Source organism: Cinclus cinclus, chromosome 36, assembly GCF_963662255.1.
Source record: "Cinclus cinclus chromosome 36, bCinCin1.1, whole genome shotgun sequence".
NCBI lineage: Eukaryota > Metazoa > Chordata > Aves > Passeriformes > Cinclidae > Cinclus > Cinclus cinclus.
The window spans coordinates 463,847-479,837 of record NC_085081.1 but is presented as its reverse complement, the minus strand read 5'-3'; the positions used below and the strand labels follow the sequence as shown (position 1 = coordinate 479,837).

The 15,991-nt window shown below is 41.9% G+C and overlaps 1 protein-coding gene across 1 annotated transcript; it reads right to left on the bottom strand.

Moving 5' to 3' along the window:
* Positions 1-770: 770 nt before the first annotated feature.
* LOC134055872 (multiple epidermal growth factor-like domains protein 8) lies at positions 771-15,629 on the bottom strand. Its single transcript, XM_062512342.1, has 6 exons — positions 15,323-15,629; positions 12,529-12,626; positions 10,163-10,189; positions 9,963-10,125; positions 6,315-6,498; positions 771-3,364 (listed from the first exon to the last, which is right to left on the bottom strand). Exons 1-6 carry the CDS (start codon positions 15,492-15,494, stop codon positions 3,199-3,201), a joined length of 810 nt encoding a protein of 269 aa, XP_062368326.1. The 5' UTR covers positions 15,495-15,629; the 3' UTR covers positions 771-3,198.
* Positions 15,630-15,991: the final 362 nt, after the last annotated feature.

The window sequence follows — 15,991 nt, the reverse complement described above, 5'->3', positions numbered from 1 at the left end:
TCCCAAAAAAAACCCAGTGAAAATCGGGCGATTTTTGGGGTAAAAATGGAATTTTTGGGGGTTTTTTTTTGTGCCAAATTTGGTGATTTTTGCATCGAATTTTGGGGTTTTTTTTAGTGAAATTTCGGGGATTTTGGGGCTTTTTGGGGCTTTTTTGGTGATTTTTGGGATTTTTGGGATTTTTTGGGAGAGGGTTCCCAAAAAAAACCCGGTGAAAATCGGGCGATTTTTGGGGTAAAAAATGGAATTTTTGGGGTTTTTTTTTGTGCCAAATTTGGTGATTTTTGCATCGAATTTTGGGGTTTTTTTTAGTGAAATTTCGGGGATTTTGGGGCTTTTTGGGGCTTTTTGGTGATTTTTGGGATTTTTGGGAGGTGGTTCCCAAAAAAAACCCGGTGAAAATCGGGCGATTTTTGGGGTAAAAATGGAATTTTTGGGGTTTTTTTTTTAAACGAATTTCCGAGATTTTTGCACCGATTTTTTGGGTTTTTTTTAGTAAAATTTTGGAGATTTTGGGGCTTTTTGGGATTTTTGGGATTTTGGGATTTTTGGAAGGAGGATCCCAAAAAAAACCCGGTGAAAATCGGGCGATTTTTGGGGTAAAAATTGAATTTTTGGGGTTTTTTTAAATGGGATTTTCTGGATTTTTAAAGGGATTTTTAATGGGATTTTAATGGGATTTTATGGAATTTTTAATGGGATTTTTAGTGGGATTTTAATGGGATTTTATGGAATTTTTAATGGGAATTTTAGTGGGATTTTAATGGGATTTTATGGAATTTTTAATGGGATTTTATGGAATTTTGTGAGATTTTTAATGGGATTTTAATGGGATTTTATGGAATTTTTAATGAGATTTTAATGGGATTTTATGGAATTTTTAATGGGATTTTTAATGGGATTTTAAAGGGATTTTTGTGGAATTTTTGTGGGATTTTTAATGGGATTTTTCTGGAATTTTTCTGGAATTTTAAATGGGATTTTTAATGGGATTTTAAAGGGATTTTTGTGGAATTTTTGTGGGATTTTTAATGGGATTTTTAATGGGATTTTTCTGGAATTTTTCTGGAATTCTAAAGGGATTTTTCATGGGATTTTTCATGGGATTTTTCATGGGATTTTAATGGGATTTTAACGGGATTTTTCTGGAATTTTAAAGGGATTTTTAATGGGATTTTAAAGGGATTTTTCATGGAATTTTTTAATGGGATTTTCCTGGAATTTTAATGGAATTTTTGTGGGATTTTTCATGGGAATTTTATGGAATTTCCAGGAGGATTTTCCTGGAATTTTAAAGGGATTTTTAATGGGATTTTAATGGGAATTTTCATGGCATTTTTAATGAGATTTTAATGGGATTTTTCTGGAATTTTTCTGAAATTTTAATGGGATTTTTCTGGAATTTTTCTGGAATTTTAAAGGGATTTTTTATGGGATTTATCTCGGATTTTTAATGGGATTTTTCATGGGATTTTCAATGACATTTCCACGACATTTTCCCCATTTTGGGGCCGATTTTTACGGGATTTTTTTTGGAATTTTCACCATTTCTTACAGAATTTTTTTTTAAGAATTCCAAAAATTTTGGTTTTTTTGTTTTTTAGTTTTTTTTTTTTTACCAAAAACCACCATGTAGTCCCCGATGAGGGTGGCACTGTGGAATTTTTCCCCTTTTTTGGGGGATTTTTTATTTTTTTTGGGAGGGTGGATTTTTTTTTTTTTTTTTTTTTTGGAATTTCAGGATTTTTCATGGAATTTTTTTAATGGGATTTTTTAATGGGATTTTTAATGGGATTTTCCTGGAATTTTAATGGAATTTTTGTGGGATTTTTCATGGGAATTTTATGGAATTTCCAGGAGGATTTTCCTGGAATTTTAAAGGGATTTTTAATGAGATTTTAATGGGATTTTAATGGAATTTTTCTGAAATTTTAAAGGGATTTTTTATGGGATTTATCTCGGATTTTTAATGGGATTTTTAATGGGATTTTTAATGGGATTTTTAATGGGATTTTTCTGGAATTTTAAAGGGATTTTTGTGGAATTTTTATGGGATTTTTAAAGGGATTTTTCTGGAAATTTAAAGGGATTTTTGTTGGATTTTTAATGGGATTTTCATGGGATTTATCTCGGATTTTTAATGGGATTTTTGTGGGATTTTTAATGGGATTTTAAAGGGATTTTTCATGGAATTTTTAATGGGATTTTTCTGGAATTTTAATGGAATTTTTGTGGGATTTTTCATGGGATTTTTCATGGGATTTTTCATGGGAATTTTATGGAATTTCCAGGAGGATTTTCCTGGAATTTTAAAGGGATTTTTAATGAGATTTTAATGGGATTTTAATGGGAATTTTCATGGCATTTTTAATGAGATTTTAATGGGATTTTTCTGGAATTTTTCTGAAATTTTAATGGGATTTTTCTGGAATTTTTCTGGAATTTTAAAGGGATTTTTTATGGGATTTATCTCGGATTTTTAAAGGGATTTTTCATGGGATTTTCAATGACATTTCCACGACATTTTCCCCCATTTTGGGGCCGATTTTTACGGGATTTTTTTTTGGAATTTTCACCATTTCTTACAGAATTTTTTTTTAAGAATTCCAAAAATTTTGGTTTTTTTGTTTTTTAGTTTTTTTTTTTTTACCAAAAAACCACCATGTAGTCCCCGATGAGGGTGGCACTGTGGAATTTTTCCCCTTTTTTGGGGGATTTTTTATTTTTTTGGGAGGGTGGATTTTTTTTTTTTTTTTTTTTTTTTGGAATTTCAGGATTTTTCATGGAATTTTTTAATGGGATTTTTTTAATGGGATTTTTAATGGGATTTTCCTGGAATTTTAATGGAATTTTTGTGGGATTTTTCATGGGAATTTTATGGAATTTCCAGGAGGATTTTCCTGGAATTTTAAAGGGATTTTTAATGAGATTTTAATGGGATTTTTCTGGAATTTTTCTGAAATTTTAATGGGATTTTTCTGGAATTTTTCTGGAATTTTAAAGGGATTTTTTTATGGGATTTATCTCGGATTTTTAAAGGGATTTTTCATGGGATTTTCAATGACATTTCCACGACATTTTCCCCCATTTTGGGGCCGATTTTTACGGGATTTTTTTTTGGAATTTTCACCATTTCTTACAGAATTTTTTTTTAAGAATTCCAAAAATTTTGGTTTTTTTGTTTTTTAGTTGTTTTTTTTACCAAAAACCACCATGTAGTCCCCGATGAGGGTGGCACTGTGGAATGCTCTTTCCCGGGGTCCCTTTTTGGGATCCCCCCAAAAATTCCCCCCGAGCTCGGAGGGGGCTCCAGTGACGTCGCTCCAGGTGGAAAAGATCCGAGGAGTTCACCCTGACACTGAACCTGGAAAATTAAAAACCAAAGATTAAAAAAAATGCTGGGAATTGGGAAAAAGAAAAAAAAACCCAAAAAAAAACGGGGAAAAAATGGGGGAAAACGGGGGGAAAATGGGGAAAAAATGGAAAAAAAAATGGGGAAAAATGGGGAAAAAATGGGGAAAAAATGGGGAAAAAATGGGGGAAAAATGGGGGGAAAATGGAAAAAAAAAAAGGGGAAAAAATGGGGGGAAAATGGAAAAAAAAAGGGAAAAAAACGGGAAAAAAATGGGGAAAAAACAAAAAAAAATGGGGAAAAATGGAAAAAAAATGGGAAAAAAACAGGGAAAAAATGGGAAAAAAATGGGAAAAAATGGGGGAAAAAAGGGAAAAAAAAATGGGGGAAAAATGGAAAAAAAAATGGGGAAAAAATGGAAAAAAATGGGAAAAAACGGGGAAAAAAATGTAAAAAAATGGGGGAAAATGGGGAAAAAATGGGGAAAAAAAAAGGGGAAAAAATGATGAAAAGGAAAAAAAGGAAATTAAACTATGGAAAAGAAAAACAAAAAATAAGAACCTGAAATACCCAAAAGTCAGCCCAAAAAAGCTCCCAAAAATCCCCTAAAAAGCCTCAAAAAAATTCTCCTAAAAAGTGCAAAATTTCGATTCAAAAATCACCAAAATTTTCCCTAAAAAAACCCCCAAAATTGTCCCTAAAAAACCCCAAAATTGTCCCTAAAAAAAACCCAAAATTGTCCCTAAAAAAACCCAAACTTGTCCTTAAAAATCACCAAAATTTTCCTTAAAAAAGCCCAAAATTGTCCCTAAAAAACCCCAAAATTTTCCTTAAAAAAGCCCAAAATTGTCCCTAAAAATTCCCAGAGGTGGAAAAGATCCGAGGAGTTCACCCTGACACTGAACCTGGAAAATTAAAAACCAAATATTAAAAAAATGCTGGGAATTGGTAAAAAAGAAAAAAAAAAAAAAGAAGATTTTGGGGGGGAAAAAACCCCGAAAAAAAACGGAGAAAAAATGGGGGAAAATGGGGAAAATGGGGAAAAAATGGAAAAAAATGGGGGAAAATGGGGAAAAAATGGGGAAAAAATGGGGAAAAATGGGGAAAAATGGGGAAAAATGGGGGAAAAGGGGAAAAATGGGGAAAAAATGGAAAAAAAAATGGGGAAAATGGAAAAAAATGGGGAAAAAATGGGGAAAAATGGGGAAAAAACGAAAAAAACATGGGGGAAAAATGGGGGGAAAATGGAAAAAAATGGGAAAAAAACGGGGAAAAAAATGGGAAAAAAATGGGAAAAAAATGGGGAAAAAATGGGAAAAAAGGGAAAAAAAATGGGGGAAAAAATGGGGGAAAAAATGGGGGGAAAATGGAAAAAAATGGTGAAAAAAATGGGATAAAATGGGAAAAAATGGGAAAAAACGGGGAAAAAATGGGGAAAATGGGGAAAAAATGGAAAAAATGGGAAAAAATGGGGAAAAATGGAAAAAAAGGGGAAAAAATGGGAAAAAAATGGAAAAAATGGGGAAAAAAATGGGAAAAAAATGGAAAAAAATGGAAAAAAAAGGGAAAAAATGGGGGAAAAAATGGGAAAAAAATGGGAAAAAACAGGAAAAAAAATGGAAAAAAATGGGGAAAAATGGAAAAAAAAATGGGGAAAAACGATGAAAACAAGAAAAAAAAACCCAAATTTCCTCCAAATCCACCCCAAAGCCCCTCAAATCTCCCTCCCAGTCCATCCCAGTTCATCCCAGTCCCTCCCAGTTCACTCCCAGTCCATCCCAGTCCATCCCAGTGACTTCCCAGTGACCTCCCAGTCCATCCCAGTCACTCCCAGTGGCTTCCAGTCCATCCCCGTGCTACAAACCCCCCCCAAAACCGCCCCAAATCTCTCTCCCAGTCCCTCCCAGTCCCTCCCAGTTCACTCCCAGTCCATCCCAGTGCATTCCAGTCCATCACAGTACCCCCAAATCCCTCCAAAACCGCCCCAAACCCCCCCAAAACCGCCCCAAATCTCTCTCCCAGTCCCTCCCAGTGACCTCCCAGTTCACTCCCAGTCCATCCCAGTGCATTCCAGTCCATCCCAGTCCCCCAAAATCTCCCCAAAACTGCCCCAGATCTCTCTCCCAGTGGCTCCTGGTCTCTCCCAGTCCATCCCAGTGCATTCCAGTCCATCCCAGTCACTCCCAGTCCATCCCAGTCCCCGAAAAACCGCCCCAAATCTCTCTCCCAGTGCCTCCCAGTTCACTCCCAGTCCCTCCCAGTGGATCTCAGTCCATCCCAGTGACCTCCCAGTCCATCCCAGTGCATTCCAGTCCATCCCAGTCCCCCAAAATCCCTCCAAAACCGCCCCAAACCCCCCCAAAACCGCCCCAAATCTCTCTCCCAGTCCCTCCCAGTACCTCCCAGTTGAGTCCCAGTTGAGTCCCAGTTACCTGGCCGTGGACGGGCGGTGCCCCCCGTACACCAGCAGGCTCCGGGATGGGGGATGGAACACCAGGACCCCCCAAAATCCCCCCAAAAACCGCCCCAAACCCCCCCAAAACCGCCCCAAATCTCTCTCCCAGTGCCTCCCAGTTCACTCCCAGTCCCTCTCAGTGGATCCCAGTCCATCCCAGTGACCTCCCAGTCCATCCCAGTCTCTCCCAGTCCCGACCAGTGACCTCCCAGTCCATCCCAGTCACTCCCAGTCCATCCCAGTCCCCCAAAATCCCTCCAAAACCGCCCCAAACCCCCCCAAAACCGCCCCAAATCTCTCTCCCAGTGCCTCCCAGTACCTCCCAGTTCAGTCCCAGTTACCTGGCCGTGGACGGGCGGTGCCCCCCGTACACCAGCAGGCTCCGGGATGGGGGATGGAACACCAGGACCCCCCAAAATCCCCCAAAAACCGCCCCAAACCCCCCCAAAACCGCCCCAAATCTCTCTCCCAGTCCCTCCCAGTGCCTCCCAGTTGAGTCCCAGTTACCTGGCCGTGGACGGGCGGTGCCCCCCGTACACCAGCAGGCTCCGGGATGGGGGATGGAACACCATGGAATGCCCGGCAGCCCGGGGGGGTTTCCCCCCCCAAACCTCCACTGGCTCCCAGGGACCCCCCCCGGGCAACCGGAACCGGAAAAGTCCCGAAGAGAAAACGTCCGAGGGGGTCCGACCTGGGAATGGGGGAAAAATCCTAAAATTTCAGGGACTGGGCCCAAAAAAAGAAAAAAGAAAATAAAAAATAAAAAATAAAAAATAAAATAAAATCGGGGGTTTTTAGAGGGGAAGGGGTTTAGTAAAATAATCCCGGTCGGAATCGGGAAAAAATCAGCCCAAAATTCACCAAAACGGCACCAAAATTTGTACAAATCACCTCAAATTCATGGAAATGTTCCCAAAGTTTTCCCAAGTCAACAAAATACCCAGAAATCCATCCCAAAATCCCGGAAAAATCCCCGAAAAATCCATCCCAAAATCCACCCAAAATCCCGGAAAAATCCCAGAAAAATCCCCTAAAAATCCACCCCAAAATCCGGGAAAAATCCCCTAAAAATCCACCCCAAAATCCATCCAAAATCCATCCAAAATCCCCCCAAAATCCCCTAAAAATCCCCCAAAATCCCCCCAAAATTCCCCAAAATCCCCCCAAAATTCCCCAAAATCCCCCAAAATCCCCCAAAAATCCCTACAAAATCTCCCAAAATCCCCCAAAATCCCCCCAAAATCCCCCAAAATCCCCAAAATCCCCCAAAATCCCCCAAACCCCCAGGACAAACCCATAAATATCTGAAATATTTGAAATATTTCCAATATTCATAACAAGAATTTCTCTCTCACCCCCGAACACGTAGAGCCACTCGTGGTCCCCACGGCCCCAAAATCCCCCAAAATCCCCCCAAAATCCCCCAAAATCCCCCAAAATCCCCCCAAAATCCCCCAAAATCCCCCAAAATCCCCCCAAACCCCCAGGACAAACCCATAAATATCTGAAATATTTGAAATATTTCCAATATTCATAACAAGAATTTCTCTCTCACCCCCGAACACGTAGAGCCACTCGTGGTCCCCACGGCCCCAAAATCCCCCAAAATCCCCCAAAATCCACCCAAAATCCCCCAAAATCCCCCCAAACCCCCAGGACAAACCCATAAATATCTGAAATATTTGAAATATTTCCAATATTCATAACAAGAATTTCTCTCTCACCCCCGAACACGTAGAGCCACTCGTGGTCCCCACGGCCCCAAAATCCCCCAAAATCCCCCCAAAATCCACCCAAAATCCCCCAAAATCCCCCAAAATCCCCCAAAATCCCCCAAAATCCCCCCAAACCCCCAGGACAAACCCATAAATATCTGAAATATTTGAAATATTTCCAATATTCATAACAAGAATTTCTCTCTCACCCCCGAACACGTAGAGCCACTCGTGGTCCCCACGGCCCCAAAATCCCCCAAAATCCCCCAAAATCCACCCAAAATCCCCCAAAATCCCCCCAAACCCCCAGGACAAACCCATAAATATCTGAAATATTTGAAATATTTCCAATATTCATAACAAGAATTTCTCTCTCACCCCCGAACACGTAGAGCCACTCGTGGTCCCCACGGCCCCAAAATCCCCCAAAATCCCCCCAAAATCCCCCCAAAATCCCCCAAAATCCCCCAAACCCCCAGGACAAACCCATAAATATCTGAAATATTTGAAATATTTCCAATATTCATAACAAGAATTTCTCTCTCACCCCCGAACACGTAGAGCCACTCGTGGTCCCCACGGCCCCAAAATCCCCCAAAATCCCCCAAAATCCCCCAAAATCCCCCAAAATCCCCCCAAAATCCCCCAAAATCCACCCAAAATCCCCCAAAATCCCCCCAAAATCCCCCAAAATCCCCCAAAATCCCCCAAAATCCCCCAAAATCCCCCCAAAATCCACCCAAAATCCCCCAAAATCCCCCCAAACCCCCAGGACAAACCCATAAATATCTGAAATATTTGAAATATTTCCAATATTCATAACAAGAATTTCTCTCTCACCCCCGAACACGTAGAGCCACTCGTGGTCCCCACGGCCCCAAAATCCCCCAAAATCCCCCCAAAATCCCCCCAAAATCCCCCAAAATCCCCCCAAAATCCCCCCAAACCCCCAGGACAAACCCATAAATATCTGAAATATTTGAAATATTTCCAATATTCATAACAAGAATTTCTCTCTCACCCCCGAACACGTAGAGCCACTCGTGGTCCCCACGGCCCCAAAATCCCCCAAAATCCCCCAAAATCCCCCAAAATCCCCCAAAATCCCCCCAAACCCCCAGGACAAACCCATAAATATCTGAAATATTTGAAATATTTCCAATATTCATAACAAGAATTTCTCTCTCACCCCCGAACACGTAGAGCCACTCGTGGTCCCCACGGCCCCAAAATCCCCCCAAAATCCCCCAAAATCCACCCAAAATCCCCCAAAATCCCCCAAAATCCCCCCAAACCCCCAGGACAAACCCATAAATATCTGAAATATTTGAAATATTTCCAATATTCATAACAAGAATTTCTCTCTCACCCCCGAACACGTAGAGCCACTCGTGGTCCCCACGGCCCCAAAATCCCCCAAAATCCCCCAAAATCCCCCAAAATCCCCCCAAAATCCCCCCAAACCCCCAGGACAAACCCATAAATATCTGAAATATTTGAAATATTTCCAATATTCATAACAAGAATTTCTCTCTCACCCCCGAACACGTAGAGCCACTCGTGGTCCCCACGGCCCCAAAATCCCCCAAAATCCCCCCAAAATCCACCCAAAATCCCCCAAAATCCCCCCAAACCCCCAGGACAAACCCATAAATATCTGAAATATTTGAAATATTTCCAATATTCATAACAAGAATTTCTCTCTCACCCCCGAACACGTAGAGCCACTCGTGGTCCCCACGGCCCCAAAATCCCCCAAAATCCCCCCAAAATCCCCCAAAATCCCCCCAAAATCCCCCAAAATCCCCCAAAATCCCCCCAAAATCCCCCCAAACCCCCAGGACAAACCCATAAATATCTGAAATATTTGAAATATTTCCAATATTCATAACAAGAATTTCTCTCTCACCCCCGAACACGTAGAGCCACTCGTGGTCCCCACGGCCCCAAAATCCCCCAAAATCCCCCCAAAATCCACCCAAAATCCACCCAAAATCCCCCCAAAATCCCCCAAAATCCCCCCAAACCCCCAGGACAAACCCATAAATATCTGAAATATTTGAAATATTTCCAATATTCATAACAAGAATTTCTCTCTCACCCCCGAACACGTAGAGCCACTCGTGGTCCCCACGGCCCCAAAATCCCCCAAAATCCACCCAAAATCCCCCCAAAATCCCCCAAAATCCCCCCAAACCCCCAGGACAAACCCATAAATATCTGAAATATTTGAAATATTTCCAATATTCATAACAAGAATTTCTCTCTCACCCCCGAACACGTAGAGCCACTCGTGGTCCCCACGGCCCCAAAATCCCCCAAAATCCCCCCAAAATCCCCCAAAATCCCCCAAAATCCCCCCAAACCCCCAGGACAAACCCATAAATATCTGAAATATTTGAAATATTTCCAATATTCATAACAAGAATTTCTCTCTCACCCCCGAACACGTAGAGCCACTCGTGGTCCACGAGCGCGGCCGCGGCCCCCGCCAGGCCCGGGGGTCCCCGGGGGTTTTTTTGGGGTCCCTGGAGCAGCTCCCAACCCCCCCCGGGCCCCCCAAAAAAGGCCCAGAGGTCGTTGGTGAGCGCCCCTCCCCCGAGCTGCCCCCCAAAAATCAGCAGGGCCCCCCCCCCAGGCCACGGCGCAGTGAGAGTGACGCGGAGCCTGCGCCGGGGGGGGGGCGGGGAGGAGAAAAAACGGGAATTTTACCGTGGGAATTGGAGTGGGGGATGGGGGGTGGGGGATGGGGGATGGGGGATGGAGTGGGGGATGGGGGGTGGGGGAATGGGGGATTGGGGGATTGGGGATTGGAGTGGGGGATGGGGGATGGGGGATTGGGATGGGAATTACAGTGGGAATTGGAGTGGGGGATGGGGGATGGAGTGGGGGATGGGGGGATTGGGGGAATGGGGGATTGGGGGATTGGGATGGGGATTGGAGTGGGGGATGGGGGGATTGGGGATGGGGGATGGGGGGATGGGGGATTGGGGGAATGGGGGATTGGGGGATTGGGAATTGGGAACTGGAATTGGGAATTGGGAATTGGGAACTGGAATTGAATTGGGAATTGAGTTGGGAATGGGAATTGGGAATTGGAATTGGGAATTGAATTGGAATTGGAATTGAATTGGAATTGGGAATGGGAATTGGGAATTGGGAACTGGAATTGGGAACTGGAATTGAATTGGAATTGAATTGGGAACTGGAATTGGGAATTGGGAACTGGAACTGGGAACTGGAATTGAATTGGAATTGAATTGGGAACTGGAATTGGGAATTGGGAACTGGAACTGGGAACTGGAATTGAATTGGAATTGGGAATTGGGAATTGGGAATTGGAATTGAATTGGAATTGGAATTGGGAACTGGGAACTGGGAACTGGGAACTGAAATTGAATTGGAATTGAATTGGGAACTGGAATTGGGAACTGGAATTGGAATTGGGAATTGGGAATTGGGAATTGGGAACTGGGAACTGGAATTGAATTGGAATTGAATTGGGAATTGGAATTGGGAATTGGGAATTGGGAATTGGGAACTGGAATTGAATTGGAATTGGGAATTGGGAATTGGGAATTGGGAATTGGGAACTGGAACTGGGAACTGGAATTGGGAATTGGGAATTGGGAATTGGAATTGAATTGGAATTGAATTGGGAACTGGAATTGAATTGGAATTGGGAATTGGGAATTGGGAGTTGGGAATTGGGAATTGGGAATTGGGAATTGGGAATTGGGAATTGGGAATTGGGAATTGGGAACTGGAATTGAATTGGGAATGGGAATTGGGAATTGGGAATTGGGAATTGGGAATTGGGAACTGGAATTGAATTGGGAATGGGAATTGGGAATTGGGAATTGGGAATTGGGAATTGGGAACTGGAATTGAATTGGGAATGGGAATTGGGAATTGGGAATTGGGAATTGGGAACTGGAATTGAATTGGGAATGGGAATTGGGAATTGGGAATTGGGAATTGGGAATTGGGAATTGGGAATTGGGAATTGGGAATTGGGAACTGGAATTGAATTGGGAATTGGGAATTGGGAATTGGGAATTGGGAATTGGGAATTGGAATTGAATTGGAATTGAATTGGGAACTGGAATTGAATTGGAATTGGGAATTGGGAATTGGGAGTTGGGAATTGGGAATTGGGAATTGGGAACTGGAATTGAATTGGGAATGGGAATTGGGAATTGGGAATTGGGAATTGGGAATTGGGAATTGGGAACTGGAATTGAATTGGGAATGGGAATTGGGAATTGGGAATTGGGAATTGGGAATTGGGAACTGGAATTGAATTGGGAATGGGAATTGGGAATTGGGAATTGGGAACTGGAATTGAATTGGGAATTGGGAATTGGGAATTGGGAATTGGGAATGGGAATTGGGAATTGGGAGTTGGGAACTGGAACTGGGAACTGGAATTGGGAATTGGGAATTGGGAATTGGGAACTGGAATTGAATTGGGAATGGGAATTGGGAATTGGGAATTGGGAATTGGGAATTGGGAATTGGGAACTGGAATTGAATTGGGAATGGGAATTGGGAATTGGGAATTGGGAATTGGGAACTGGAATTGAATTGGGAATTGGGAATTGGGAATTGGGAATTGGGAACTGGAACTGGATTTGGTATTATCTTTTTGGGATATTTTGGGTCAAATCTGGGGGTTTTTGGGATATTTTGGGGTAGGATTTTGCTATTTTTGGGTATTTTTGGGGTTAAAGCTGGCTACTTTGGGGATATTTGGGGACATTTTTGGGATATTTTGGGATATTTTTGGGTTATTTTGCGCTAATTTTGGTTTATTCAGGGAACTTCGGGTTAATTTTTGGGTCAATTTTGGGACATTTTTCGGGACGTTTTTTGGATATTTTTGGGTAATTTTGGGGTGGAATTTTGCCATTTTTGGGTATTTTTTGGGGTAGGACGTTGCTATTTTTGGATATTTCGGGTCAATTTCGGGCCATTTTTTGGGATATTTTGGGGAGGGGTCTCACCGGTCTCGGGTTCCCGGGGGTCTCGGGGACTCGTTCCCAACGATTGGAGCTGAAATTGAACCTGACCAGATCCCCCAGAGCCTCGTTCAGGTCCCATCCTGGGGAGGGGGACACGCTCAGGACCCCTCCCCAAATTTACCAAAATCCCCGGAATTCACCCCAAAAAAAACCCCGAAAAAATCGCCTCAAAAAAAGCCAAAAAAAGGGAAAAATTAAACAAAAAAAAAGCCCAAAAAAGCCCCAAAATCTCGTTCAATTCCAATTTTGGGGAGGGGGACACGCTCAGGGACCCCTCCCCAAATTTACCAAAATCCCCGGAATTCACCCCAAAAAAAACCCCGAAAAAATCGCCTCAAAAAAAGCCAAAAAAAGGGAAAAATTAAACAAAAAAAAAGCCCAAAAAAGCCCCAAAATCTCGTTCAATTCCAATTTTGGGGAGGGGGACACGCTCAGGGACCCCTCCCCAAATTTACCAAAATCCCCGGAATTCACCCCAAAAAAAACCCCGAAAAAATCGCCTCAAAAAAAGCCAAAAAAAGGGAAAAATTAAACAAAAAAAAAGCCCAAAAAAGCCCCAAAATCTCGTTCAATTCCAATTTTGGGGAGGGGGACACGCTCAGGGACCCCTCCCCAAATTTACCAAAATCCCCGGAATTCACCCCAAAAAAAACCCCGAAAAAATCGCCTCAAAAAAAGCCAAAAAAAGGGAAAAATTAAACAAAAAAAAAAGCCCAAAAAAGCCCCAAAATCTCGTTCAATTCCAATTTTGGGGAGGGGGACACGCTCAGGACCCCTCCCCAAATTTACCAAAATCCCCGGAATTCACCCCAAAAAAACCCCGAAAAAATCGCCTCAAAAAAAGCCAAAAAAAGGGAAAAATTAAACAAAAAAAAGCCCAAAAAAGCCCCAAAATCTCGTTCAATTCCAATTTTGGGGAGGGGGACACGCTCAGGACCCCTCCCCAAATTCACCAAAATCCCCGGAATTCACCCCAAAAAAAACCCCGAAAAAATCGCCTCAAAAAAAGCCAAAAAAAGGGAAAAATTAAACAAAAAAAAGCCCAAAAAAGCCCCAAAATCTCGTTCAATTCCAATTTTGGGGAGGGGGACACGCTCAGGGACCCCTCCCCAAATTTACCAAAATCCCCGGAATTCACCCCAAAAAAAAACCCCGAAAAAAATCGCCTCAAAAAAAGCCAAAAAAAGGAAAAAAAAAAATTTAAAAATCCCTCCAAAATCCCCCCCAAAATTCCCAAAATCCCCAAATTTCTCCCAAATTTTTCCAAATTCCCTCAAATCTCAACAAATTTTCCCAAATCTTCCCAAAATTCCTTCAAATTCTCCCCAAAAACCCCCCCAAAAATCTAGGAAAAAAAAAAAAAAACAAAATTCCCAATTTTTTTCACAATTTTTTTCCCCATTTCCCCCAATTTTTGCCCAAAATCCCCAAATTTTCCCCAAAAACTTCCCTGAAGTTCCTTAATCCCCCCAAATTTTCCCAAATCCTTCCCAATTTCCTCCGAATTTCCCAAAATCCTCCCCAAAAAAAAAAAAACCCCTAAAAACACCCTCAAAAATCCCCATTTTCTCCCGCAAATTTCACCCAAAAATTCTCAATTTTTCACCCAAAATTTCCCAAAATCCCCAAAATCCCCTCAAATCCCCCAAATTTTCCCAAATCCCCAAAAAAAACCCCTAAAGGAACCCCAAAAATCCCCATTTTTTCCCCATTTTTTTTGCCCAAAATCCCCATTTTTTTCCCCCAAATCCCCATTTTTTTGCCCAAAATCCCCATTTTTTCCCCAAAATCCCCATTTTTTTTGCCCAAAATCCCCATTTTTTACCCCAAAACTCAGCCCCATCCCAGCTCCTTTCATGATGGCTCCAGGAAACTCCAAAATCCCCCAAAAAAATCCTCTAAAAAAAACCCAAAAACGCCGAAAAAAACCCCTAAAAAATCCCAATCTTTTCCCCAAAAAATCCCCATTTTTTTCCCCAAAATCCCAAATTTTTGCCCAAAATCCCCATTTTTTACCCCAAATCTTATCCTTATCCCAATCCCTGCCAGGACAGCTCCTCTAGACCCCAAAATCCCCTAAAAATCCCCTAAAAATCCCCTAAAAATCCCCTAAAATCCCCTAAAAAACCCCAATTTTTTCCCGTTTTTTTCCCAAAAATCCCCATTTTTTTTTTTCCCCAAATCCCAAATTTTTGCCCAAAATCCCCATTTTTTACCCCAAATCTGATCCTTATCCCAATCCCTGCCAGGACAGCTCCTGTAGACCCCAAAACCCCCTAAAAATCCCCTAAAAAACCCCAATTTTTTCCCGTTTTTTTCCCAAAAATCCCCATTTTTTTCCCAAAAATCCCAAATTTTTGCCCAAAATCCCCATTTTTTACCCCAAATCTGATCCTTATCCCAATCCCTGCCAGGACAGCTCCTGTAGATCCCAAAACCCCCTAAAAATCCCCTAAAAATCCCCTAAAAATCCCCTAAAATCCCCTAAAAAACCCCAATTTTTTCCCGTTTTTTTCCCAAAAATCCCCATTTTTTTTCCCCAAATCCCAAATTTTTGCCCAAAATCCCCATTTTTTACCCCAAATCTGATCCTTATCCCAATCCCTGCCATGACAGCTCCTGTAGACCCCAAAACCCCCTAAAAACCCCCTAAAAATCCCCTAAAAATCCCCTAAAAAACCCCATTTTTTCCCGTTTTTTTCCCAAAAATCCCCATTTTTTTCCCAAAAATCCCAAATTTTTGCCCAAAATCCCCATTTTTTCCCCCAGAACTGACCCCCAAACACGTAGAGCATCCCAGTTCCTGGCAGCACAGCTCCTGCTGCTGCAGCTCGGGGTCGAAATTCGGGGTCCCCGGAGCTGATTCGGTACCAGAGCCCCTCACCCCGAAAATCATCCAGGGAAATTTCGCAGGAAAATCCCAAAAATCCCGGCTGGCACTCGCACATCCCCGTTTCCTAAAAGGGATATAAAATATAGGGAAAAGTCATTAAAAAATGGAAAAGAAAGGGAAAAAAAAAATCAGGAGAAAGGTGCAAAAAAATCCTCAAAAATCCCAAAAAAATTCCAAAAAAATCACGAAAAAATCCCCATAAAATCCACCAAAAAATCACGAAAAATCCCCAAAAATCCCCTCAAAAATTCCCCAAAAAATCCCTAAAAATCCCTAAAAAATCCCCAAAAAATCCAAAAAAATCCCAAAAAAATCCCAAAAAATCAAAAAAAAAAATCCCTAAAAAAACCCTAAAAAAATCCCTAAAAAATCCCCCAAAAATGCCCCAAAAGTCCCAAAAAAATCCCCAAAAAAATCCCCCAAAAAATCCCCAAAAAATCCTCAAAAAATCCCCAAAAAATCCTCAAAAAATCCCCAAAAATCCCCCAAAAAATCCCAAAAAAATCCCCAAAAAAATCCCCCAAAAAATCCCAAAAAAATCCTCAAAAAATC

Excerpts from the sequence above, each read along its gene's own strand:
- LOC134055872 (XM_062512342.1), bottom strand. The coding sequence starts at position 15,494 with ATGTGCGAGTGCCAGCCGGGATTTTTGGGATTTTCCTGCGAAATTTCC. Across the intron at positions 10,190-12,528 it reads CCCCCGGGAACCCGAGACCG|GCTCCGCGTCACTCTCACTG; the intron begins GTGAGACCCCTC and ends CCCCCGGCGCAG. Across the intron at positions 10,126-10,162 it reads GTCACTCTCACTGCGCCGTG|CTCGGGGGAGGGGCGCTCAC; the intron begins GCCTGGGGGGGG and ends TTTGGGGGGCAG.